General features: G+C 35.0%; 1 protein-coding gene across 5 annotated transcripts in view; it reads left to right on the top strand.

The window, feature by feature from the left end:
• Nucleotides 1-12,217, top strand: part of APOOL (apolipoprotein O like) — a 294,516-nt gene that overhangs the window by 260,074 nt on the left and 22,225 nt on the right. For all 5 annotated transcript variants that reach the window (XM_053580281.1, XM_053580282.1, XM_053580278.1 and 2 more), the window contains exons 5-6: nt 4,465-4,563; nt 6,813-6,904. In XM_053580281.1, coding sequence (XP_053436256.1) covers nt 4,465-4,563; nt 6,813-6,904 — 191 coding nt within the window. The remainder of the gene's footprint in view (nt 1-4,464; nt 4,564-6,812; nt 6,905-12,217) is intronic.

Raw genomic sequence — 12,217 nt, forward strand, 5'->3', positions numbered from 1 at the left:
CAAAACTGAATACACATACTTCTCATCAGCCCAGAGAACATACTCCAAAATCCATCACATCTGAGGTCACGAGTCCAACCTCAGTAAATTTAAAGGAAAAGAAATTATTCCCTGCATTTTCTGGGACCACCATGGAACAAAATTTAAACTCAGTAACAACAGGAATCTGCATAGTCATACAAAAACATGGAAGTTAAATAACCTCATGCTGAATGAGCTGGGTCATAGATGAGATTAAGAAGGAAATTGCCAAATTTTTGGTACAAAACTACAATGAAGACATGAATTACCAGAACCTCTGGGATACTGCGAAGGCAGTCCTAAGAGGGAAATTTATAGCACTGCAGCCTTCCTCAAGAGAATGGAAAGTGATGAAGTTAACAACTTAATGGGACATCTCAAGCAACTGGAAAGGGAAGACCATTCCAACCCCAAACCCAGTAGAAGAAAATAAATAACCAAAATTAGAGCAAAATTAAATGAAATTGAAAACAAAAGAATTATACAGCAGATCAATAAATCAAAAAGTTGTTTTTTTGAGAAGGTCAATAAAATAGGTAAACCTTTGGCTTACCTAACCAGTAAAATCTCTAATTTCATCAATCAGAAACAACAAAGATGAAATAACAACAGATTCCCCAGAAATTCAAAAACTCCTTAATGAATATTACAAGAAACTTTATTCTCAGAAATATGAAAATCTGTAGTAAACTGACCAATAGTTGGAAGCAAGTCACCTTCCAAGACTTAGCCGGAATCAAGTGGAAATGTTGAACAGGCCACTATCAACTTGTGAAATAGCATCAACCATACAAAATCTCCCCAAAAAGAAAAGCCCAGGACTAGATGGCTTCACGTCAGAATTTTCCAAATCTTTAAAGAGAAACTAGTACCTATATTACTCAACTTCTTCCAAAATGTAAAAAAGAAGGAAGTCTATCCAACACGTTCTATGAAGCAAGCATCACCCTGATCCCCAAACCAGGCAAAGACCCAACAAGAAAATAAAATTATAGACCAGTAACAGTAATGAATATAGATGCAAAAATATTCAACAAGTTCCTAACAAACAGAATCCAGCAACATCAAATAAAATTATACATCATGACCAAGTCAGTTTTATCCTAGGGTCTCAAGGCTGCTTTAAAATATGTATATAAATAAGTATAATTCAGCATATAAACAAATTTAAAAAAGACCATATATTTCTCTCAATTGATGCAGAAAAAGCTTTTGTTAATATCCATCATCCCTTCATGATCAGAACACTTAAGAAAATTGGTATAGAAGGGACATTTCTTAAACTGATAGAGGCCATCTACAGCAAACCCACAGCCACTTTTGTATTGAATGTAGTTAAACTGAAATTATTTCCACTCATATCAGGAACCAGACAAGGCTGCCCATTGTCTCTACTGCTCTTTAACATTGTAATGAAAGTCTTTGCCATTACAATTAGGGAAGAAAAGGTGATCAAGGTTATCCATATATGGTCAGAAGAGATCAAACTTTCCCTCTTCACAGATGACATGATTGTATATCTGGAAAACACCAGGGATTCTACTACAAAACTCTTAGAAATAAAAGTGATCAAGGAATACAGCAGCGTATCAGGTTAGAAAATCAACATTCATAAAACGGTAGCCTTTATATAATAGACAACAATAGTCAAGTTGAAAAAACAGTTAAGATCTCTATTCCATTCACGGTAGTGCCAAAGAAAATGAAATATTTGGGAGTTTATCTACCAAAAGACGTGAAAGATCTCTATAAAGAGAAGTATGAAACTGTAAGAAAAGAAATAGCTGAAAACGTTAACAAATGGAAAATCATACCTTGCTCATGGCTGGGAAGAATCAACATTGTTAAAATGTCCATACTACCCAAAGCAATATACAATTTTAATGCAATCTATATTAAAGCTCCACTGTCATACTTTAAAGATCTTGAAAAAATAATACTTTGTTTTATATGGAACCCGAAAAAGCCTCGAATAGCCAAGACATTACTCAGAAATAAAAACAAAGTCGGAGGAATCAAGCTACCAGACCTCAGACTATACTACAAATTGGTAGTGATCAAAGCAGCATGGTACTGGCACAAAAACAGAGTCGATGTCTGGAACAGAATAGAGAACCAAGAGATGAATCCAGCTACTTACCGTTATCTGATCTTTGACAAGTGAATTAAAAACATTCAGTGGGGAAAAGATTCCCTATTTAACAAATGGTGCTGGGTGAACTGGCTGGCAACCTGTAGAAGACTGAACCTGGACCCACATCTTTTCACCATTAACTAAGGTAGACTTTCACTGGATTAAAGATTTAAACTTAAGACATGAAACTATAAAAATACTAGAAGAGGGTGCCAGTAAAACCCTTAATTAAATCGATCTTCCCAAGTATTTTATGAGGGGGACACCCCAGGCAATTGAAGCAGCTTCAAAAATACGACTGGGACATGATTAAACTAAAAAGCATCTGCACAGCCAAGAACACAGTAAGTAAAGCAAGCAGACAGCCCTCCGAATGGGAGAAGATATTTGTAGGTTATGTCTCCAACAAACGTTTAATAACCAGAATCCACAGAGAACTCAAACATATAAGCAAGAAAAGAACAAGTGATCCCATCACAAGCTGGGCAAGGAACTTGAAGAGAAGCTTCTCTGAAGAAGACAGGCACACGGCCTACAGACATATGAAAAAATGCTCATCATCTTTAATCATCAGAGAAATGCAGATCAAAACTACCTTGAGATACCATCTAACTTTAGTAAGATTAGTCCATATCACAAAATCCCAAGACCAGAGATGTTGGCGTGGATGCGGAGAAAAGGGAACTCTTCTACACTGCTGATGGGAATACAATTTAATACATTTATTTTGGAAAGATGTTTGGACAACACTTAGACATCTAAAAATAGATCTACCATTCAATCCTATAATTCTTCTACTTGGTATAAACCCAGAAGACCAAAAATCACATTATAACAATGATATTTTACCAGAATGTTTATTTCAGACCAATTCATAATTTCTAAGTCATGGAAAAAGCACAAGTTCACATCGATCCATGAATGGATTAATAAATCGTGGTATATGTACACCATGGAATATTATGCAGCCTTAAATAAAGATGGAGACTTTACCTCTTTCATGTTTACATGGATGGAGCTGGAACATATTCTTCTTAGTAAAGTGTCTGAAGAATGGAAGAAAAATTATCCAGTATACTCAGCCCTACAATGAAACTAATTTTTGGCTTTCATATGAAAGGTGTAACCCAATTATAACCTAAGAATATGGGGAAGGTGGAGAGGGAGGGGAGGGAGGGGGAGGATGGGCAGAGGGAAGGTGATGGGTGGGATTACACCTGCGGTGCATCTTATAAGGGTACATGTGAAACTCAGTAAATGTTGAATATAATTGTCTTAACACAATAACTAAGAAAATGCCAGGAAGGCTATGTTAACTAGTGTGATGAAAATGTGTCAAACTGTTTATAAAACCAGTGTATGGTGCCTCATGACCGCATTAATTTACACAGCTATGATTTAATATTAATAAAAAATTACATCTGTTATCAATCCTGATAATGTGATTAAATATGTGATTGCAATTAAATAACTATATAGAAGTTTATTTTTATAACCAGCAATAATTTAAATATTAAAAAGCCAAGAAATCTGGACTTTTAGTCACTCATCATCTACTTTTTGTCATCATCTACTTTAGGCTCATTTTTCAACATATTATTGGTTTTAACTAAGGGCAATGGCTGCTCTGAGGTTATTGGAGAATAATGACAAGCAAGGTCTTGTGACTGCATATGTGTATATCCTTAAACTATATATTTTTTCAAAGTTCATTAGTTAATCCATTTCAGTTCTTACTGGATGCTACCAGTATTTGAACAGGTGAGGGTAGAAGCATGTTAATTTAATACATACATAATCAGGAATTTGTCTTATAGTAATTGATACTAAGATGTGCCTTTTGTTATTGATATAATATTTTATTAAAGATTCATAATCATCTGTACCATTAAAATGCATAATTAAATAAACTATGGAAGGAAGTTTTTATTTTGTAACAAGTTCTTTGCACTTTAATTAGAATAATTTATATCTTTATATATAACCAAAAGTAGTTATAGTTCATAAGTTATTTTAAATGTGCAGTAATGTGTTACAAAATAAATTATCTCTAAGTTGGCAAATGTATGTTTCTAATGTATATAAAACCATGTAGTGTTTACAGTTATGCTTTTTAAATGATTATTGGCTCTGTATATGGCTAGCTTTTATGTTGCTATTCATATCATCATTTTGTAGAGTCCTTTAAAGAGTATTTAAATCTTTCACTGTTATCTTAAAAAAATCTCTTCAAACTTTCTGGATTTTAAATATATAGAAAGCCTAACAGTAACTAGTCATTTATATTAATGTTCAATTGATTTCTTAAGACGCATATGTCTATCTGAAGAATCCTCCTCAAAATTTTCTTCCGAAAATGGGAGTGATTACAGTGTTCGGATTGGTGGGCTTGCTTTCATCAAGAAAAGGTAGGCTTTTAAAGTGTATATGTACATATATACACTTTATATGTGCAATACTATTAGTTTCTGAATTTTACTGTTGCAAGAAAACCTTATATGTTTTAATCAATATTATCAGGATAGGTTACTGTAAAATTTTTAGATTATTTTTATTTTAGAATGGCATGTTTACTTTTATAAAGACTTTGTGTTTTCAAAACTATAGCTATTTCAAAAGCTATTTCATCATTAATTATTAGGGAAATGCATATTAAAACCACAATGGGATACAATGGCATAGGTATTAGAATGTCTAATATTAAAAAGACTGACCATATCAACCAACCATAATCAAGAAGGAGAGCAACTGAAAATTCTTAGAATAGAATGGAGTAGAATATCAGAGTGCTTTGTACTTAGTTTGGATGACTATCATGAAATTTTTCTTTCAGTGAAGTGTATGTTTGTGTGTGTGTGTATGCATGCATGCAATATGTCATAGATAATAGTGTAAGATTTGGTTTTTAGTATAAGGCATGGTCAAAACAGTTTGAAAGCTGTTAGACTAATCCTGATATCCTAAAGATAAAGATCTAGAGACAGAAAATCATTCAATGGTTTCATAGTACATAGCTGTGTATAGAATCCTCTAATTATGGGAATAGGGCGGTCAAGTCCTAATGAAATTTATTTTCTTGTAGACTAACTTCACATATCAGTTAAAGACAGGATGAATTTAAGTTTTTTAATCTTTAAAATGACATGGAAGGAAAACTGCCACCTACCAAGTTAAGTTGGATCAGTATATTAGGGAAATGTCATTGAATCAAGAGAACCTTGATTAGTTATATTAGTTCTGTAAAGTCAAGAACTAAACTAGAGATTCTGGAATAATAGTGAGTGGTATTAGAGTAAAGGAGCAACTTAGGCCATGTTTCAACATACCTAGGCCTTTTTCCCCTATACCACTCACAAAAAAGACATCAATATCTAAAGGAAAGCTAAACTAGAGGCTGAAACAGCCTACCTACCCACCTTCACCAAAATTCAATCTATTATAGACATGACTGTACAGGCTTCCTTAATTATAGTCAAAGGAAATACCTTTTGTTTTTATTGTCCCTAAATTCTGTAAGTATTACCCTGTATTTTTCACCTTTGTCTTTATTGATATACCAGATAGGCTTTTTTTTTTTTTTGGCCAGGGCTGGGTTTGAACCCACCACCTCTGGCATATGGGACCGGCGCCCTACTCCTTGAGCCACAGGTGCCACCCCCAGATAGGCTTTTTAAATTAGGGATTGTTAGTGCAATTCCAGAGAATAAAATTACTTATCTCAACTTTAAAACCCATCATCCAATCGCCCAGATCATATGTATAGAATCCAAGATATTTTAATAAGTATTTGAGAGACATATTATGAAACAACAGTTTGCTAGAACTAAGCTGTGGCTTACAGTGATGAATTTCAAATTATTCTGCATAACCTAGGGTATGAGGATAGGAGAAAAACAACACAGGCAGAGATCAATACTCTACTTCCTATCCCCATGTTGATCAGAGCACCTTTAAGTTTATAGGCTTTAAATGTTGAAGTTCCTAGTGAAATTCTATTTAGATTATTGTTTGAAGGGGTTTTGCTGTCCAAAGAAAAAGATATGAAAATGACTCTCAAATCCTTGGTTAAAACACATCTGGAAAGACAAATTATGTCAAGTTACTTACAATTATTATTACTTTTGTATTCTAAATTAGTGGCACGAAGGAGTTATATACCATTAAAAGTCCTTAGCTGATTATTTAGTTGAGTCATTCACTTTTCTAAATACTTAACTATAAAAGGGCACAGAAAAGAGAACCATTTTACTTCAACATGGTGTCACAAACATGGTAGTTGATTAATTCTCTATATTATCATGCTTTATTTGATACTTGAGAAATTGTGGTTAGAACTTTGGGATTTCTAGGATTGGAAAAATACCTAGCTTTAATAAAGAAAAAAAAATCAGTGGTTCATTCTGTGTAGGAAACCATTAGTATTAGTTTGAGAATACTTTTCTTAAATTAGACGTGACAGATAAAGGGTATTAATTGCATTGAGATTCTCAAGGGCATTTTAGTTTCCATCTTAAGTGGTATTAGCAGCTAAAGACTAATTTAACAGAGAGTGATGGCTTAAAGGGAAGCAAACAGGGCATTATAGTATAAGACCATCAATTCTCTGGTGGTATCCATATATCTATATGGAGTTTAATAATTTGTTTGAATTTTATAGGTTCTAAGTATAAGAAAATTACTTATACTCTGGGACTGACTGCTTTAGGAGCAACTGTTTGCTACCCAGTTCAGTCAGTAATAATTGCTAAGGTAAGTTCTTCTCGAGTGATAGCAAAATTTCAGTATTTGTTTAAACTCTCATTGTGACAATATTTAAATGTCAAATAGCACCTGCAGCATTTAATTTTGGCATACATATTGTTGTTATCAATTCTTATGTTAGCAACTTCAAATTATCATTTCAGCATAGTAAATGTCATTCTTAATTACATGATCACCATGAAATAGTGCTCCATGGTTGAGCTATATAAAATTCAATTTTTAATTAACAGAAGATTATACCTACTGACAGCTGTTCAGCAGATTAAAGTAAGAAACAAAAAAATGATAGATTATGGAAGCTTCTGAAGGTGAAAAAAAGTACACATACATATAAAGCTGTTTTGAAACCACCTAGAACTAAGAGACACCAATTGCAAATGCTTATTATACTTGTTTTGTTACTTTCTCGAGTGCTTTTTCTGCATCTTTTGAGAGGATCATTTGGTCTTTGGTTTTGCTTCTGTTGATACGGTGAATAATGTTTATGGACTTGCATATGTTAAACCAGCCTTGCATCCCTGGGATGAAACCTACTTGATCATGATGTATAACTTTTTTGATGATAAGCTGTAATCTGTTGGCTAGGATTTTGTTGAGAATTTTTGCATCTATATTCATTAGTGAAATTAGTCTGAAATTCTCCTTTTTAGGTGGGTCTTTTCCTGGTTTTGGTATCAGGATGATGTTTGCTTCATAGAACGTGTTGGGGAAGATTCCTTAGAATAGTTTCCGCAGTATGGGAATAAGCTCTTCTTTGAAGGTTTGACAGAATTCTGATATGAAGCTATCTGGACCAGGGTATTTTTTTGCTGTGAGATTTTTTATTGTTTCTTTGATCTCATTGTTTGAAATTGGTCTGTTCAGGGGATATATTCATCTGGGCTAGGTCTAGGGAGAGGGTTTGATTCCAAATATTGATCTGTTTCCTTCACATTCTCAAATTTCTGGGCATAAAGTTTCTGGTAGAATACAGAGATAATTTCTTGTATCTCTGTGGCATTAGTTCTTATTTCCCCTTTATCATTTCTGATTGAGGTTACTAGAGATTTTACATTTTTATTTCTAGTTAGTCTGGCCAAAGTTTTACCTATTTTATTTATTTTTTCAAAAAACCAACTCCTTGTTTCATTAATTTTCTGAATTAGTCTTCTGTTTTCAATTTCATTAATGTCTGTTTTAATTTTGGATATTTATTTTCTTCTCCTGGGTTTAGGCTTAGATTGTTCTTCTTTTTCCAATTCCATAATATGGCTTGTGAGTTTGTTGATGTACTCTCTGTTTTTCAAATGTAGGCTCCTAAAGTGATAAATTTTCCTCTCAGGACTGTTTTTACTGTATCTCACAGGTTTGGATAGCTTGTATCTTCATTGTCATACTCAAGGAAGTTAATGATTTCCTTTTTTATTTCTTCCTGGACCCAACTGTCATTCAGCATAAGGTTGTTTAACTTCCCTGCCTTTGTATGAGGTTGAAAGTTTTTGTAGGAGTTGAGTTCCATTTTTAGTGCCTTGTGTTCTGAGAAGATACAAGGTAAAATTTCAATTCTTTTGATTCTGTTGAGGGTTTTTTTGTGTGTGTCCTAGGATATGATCAATTTTGTAGAATGTTCCATGGGATGAGGAGAAGAGTGTATATTCTTTATCTTTGGGATGGAGTGTTCTATATACATCTATCAAGAACAGTTGTTCTAGGGTATATTTAAATCTCTAAAATCTTTGTTTAATTTCTGTTTAGAGATATGTCCATCTCTGAGAGTGGAGTATTAAAGTTTTCTGTTATGGGATATGATATTGCTCAGAATAAGTAAGGTCTGTTTCAAGAATCTGGGAGCATTTAAGTTGGGTGCATAAATATTTAGAATTGAAATGTCTTCTTGTATTTTTCCCTTGACTAATACGAAGTGACCATCATTGTCTTTTTTTGCTTTAGTTTCTTTAAATCCACATGTATCTGAAAATAAAATTGCAACTGATCTTTTTTTTTCTGAATTCTGTTTGCCTGAATAATTGACTTCCAACCCTTAATTCTGAGTTTTAATTTGTCTTTTGAAGCTAAGTGTGTTTCCTGCAGACAGCAAATAGATGGCTTGTGTTTTTTAATCCAGTCAGCCAGTCTATGCCTTTTCGGTGGGGAATTCAAGCCATTGACATTTATTGAGATACTTGATAAGTGTGATAGCCTTCTATTAATATTATTTTGTGAAAGTCCATTGCTTAGTTTTATCTTTTGCATCATTGTGAAAGCTAGCTCCTATCCTTTAATTTCTGAGTATTTACTTTGCTGAAGGGCCATTGTGATAGTCAATGTGTAGAACAGGTTGAAATATTTCCTGTAAAGCTGGTCTTGTTGTGGCAAATTTCCTCAATATTTGCATATCAATAAAAGATTTGATTTCTCCATCAATTTTGAAGCTTAGCTTAGTGGGATATAGAATTCTGGGCTGGAAATTCTGGGCTGTTCTGTTTAAGTAGATTAAAGATAGATAACCATTGTCTTCAGGCATTAAAAGTTTCATTAGAGAAGTCTGCGGTTACCCTGATAGATTTGCCCCTGTAAGTCAGTTGGCACTTACTCCTGGCAGCTTGCAAAATCTTTTCTTTTGTCTTGACTTTAGATAGATTCATTAAAATGTGTCTCGGAGAAGCTCTATTTAAGTTGAGGCAACCAGGGGGCTGATATCCTTCTGAAAGGAGTATGTTAGAATCTTTGGGAAATTTTCATTTATAATATTCTCTAGAATGGCTTCCATTCCTCTGAGGCTTTCTTCTTCCCCTTTTGAGATACCTATAACTTGTATGTTTGAATGCTTCATAAAGTCCCGTAATTCTGTCAGTGACCGTTCTGCTTTCTGTCTCTTCTTTTCTGCCTCTTTAACTACCTGTGTTACCTCAAGAACTTTATCCTCTACCTCTGAGATTCTTTCTTCTACATGGTTTAATGTGTTGTTGATACTTTCTATTGCATGTTTAAGTTCCCTAATTGACTGTTTGAGATACTTCAGCTCTGCTATATCCTTTGTATATTCTTCATATCATTCATCTCTTATTTGATTCTGTTTTTGGATTTCCTTTTGGTTATTTTCCCACTTTCTCAACAATTTCCTTCATTGTTTTCATCATCTGTATTTTAAAAGCCACTTCTGTAATTTCTAACATTTCTTTATAGGTGGAATCCTTTGCTGTAGCTACATCATGGTCCCTTGAAGGGGTTGCTCTGCACTGGTATTTCATGTTGCCATGATTATTCTGCCTATTTTTCTTCATGAGTGCTTTCTTGTATTTGTTTCTTTACCCTAATTTTCCTTTCACTTCCTCTTGCTCTTTAAGTTACTGTGCCTCTGGCCTAAAGTTTTAATGATTCCTTTTGGTACGGGATCAGAAGGATGAGAAGATTGAAGAACAAGAAGGAAAAAAGATTTTAAAAAGAAAGAAAAAAGGGGGCAGCACCTGTGGCTCAAAGGAGTGGCGCACCAACCCCATATGCCAGAGGTGGTGGGTTCAAACCCAGCCCCAGCCAGAAAAGTGAAAAAAAAAAAAGAAAAAAGGGAAAGAAGAGTGGGTGAGTAAAAGGAAATATTGACAAAAGGAAGGTCACCAAAAGAAGGAAACAGTAATATAGGTGTATACCCCAACCTGCGGGGCTGCTGGGTTGGGTGGTTCCCTTGAGGTCAACAGCTCTTTGCCAGACTGATCAGACACAGCACCCCACCTCCACCAGGTAAAGAGAAAAGACAAAAATACTATAAATCAAACTAAAACAAGCAAACAAAAACCCTTACGGGATAATATTGGGGGGAAAAAAAACAAATAATGGGGCAGAAACACCGGCAAAAATGAAATTCTAATTGTTAAAGAAAGCAAAAATGGAAGATTCTATTTAAACTAGAATTATGAGAAAAAGAGAAAGAAAGAAAGGGAAAAAAAGGAAAAATGTCAAGGAAAAACATTGAAATTAAGAAAAGAAAAACAAACAAACAAACAAAAAACAAAAACCCTCAAACCATAAAACCAAACACCATATATATATTGCTGAATATGGTCCAGACAACCGGTGATCTTCTGAGGTATGAGATGTCAATCACAATGTTGATACAGCTGTACGAGATGGAAACTGGAGGCCTCTGCTGATTTCTCAGACCCCATAGGCTTGGTAGCCCAAATGTCTCCTTAGCCTGCTTAAAGACACTCTAAACTGTAAACCTTGGCTAAACAAAAGCTTTCCAAGGAAAGTACTTATCTCTGGGATCTCTCCTTGCATGGCTGCCCACTTATGCAGTGCACCAAAACTGGTCTCAGTATATACCCCTGAGGGCCAAGGCTGTTAATCTGCCAAACACTTAGATCTCCACTCTTCCCCAGCATCTCAGTCTCTGCCTTTGGGCAGCTCAGTCACCAGATTACTCACCCAACGTCTCCCAGCTGATACCCGTGCTGCAACATACCTAAAGGATATTAGCTCCTTTCTGGCTCAGCAGCTCAGTCCACGGCCCCAGACCCAAAGTCCGCACACCCGCCCAAGATCTCCTGAGGCAGTTCAATCCAATGCCCAAGTCAAAAAAAAAAAAAAAAAACAGTCCACAGCTAAGGCTCTTCTTGCTTGCAATCTCACTGTTGCTATGGTTACAGCTACAGGCAGCCTTTGACCAAATGCACCTACCACTTCCAGTTTTCCACTCCTTTTGTCCTCCTCATGGGGTCCAGAAGTATCTCGCTGACTTCCTGTGTCACCAAAGGGAAGTTTCTGGGCAGAACCCACCAGCCTGGAGTCTTCTCTCCCAAATCTCACTGCACCCAGTTGCACAGAAGCTGTTACTCAGCTGCCATCTTGCTCCTCATTCAGAAGACTTGCCACTGGCTCTGTGGAGTTAGCCTAAGATTTCAACCAGAAACAGAAACTGACCACTGTGGGCGCCACCTAATGGCCATCAAGAGCAAGGCTAAGCCTGGAAAGTCCTGTTTTGTTACTTTCTGATGAGCTTACCTACAAATCCAAAATTTTTTTTTTAATGATTTAAACAGTTTTTCTCAGTATTTTACTTTTTTTTAATACAAGCACATATTGAGAAGGAAGGCTTTTGGATATTCCTTTCTTTTTCTCCTTTCCTTTTCCCCTTAATTACGAACAGTTACCATTTCTCCCTCACACTTGAAACAGTGGTTAGTATTATCAGAAGAACTTTTTATATTTGTGTTCTCATTACTGTATCTCTTCAATTATTGATGTAAAAATACCTGCTTATTCAGCATTATATCCTGTTCATTATATCCTGAACATTTTCAAAATGTTCAAATGTTCAGGATA

The sequence above is a fragment of the Nycticebus coucang genome, chromosome X (assembly GCF_027406575.1).
Source record: "Nycticebus coucang isolate mNycCou1 chromosome X, mNycCou1.pri, whole genome shotgun sequence".
Lineage (NCBI taxonomy): Eukaryota > Metazoa > Chordata > Mammalia > Primates > Lorisidae > Nycticebus > Nycticebus coucang.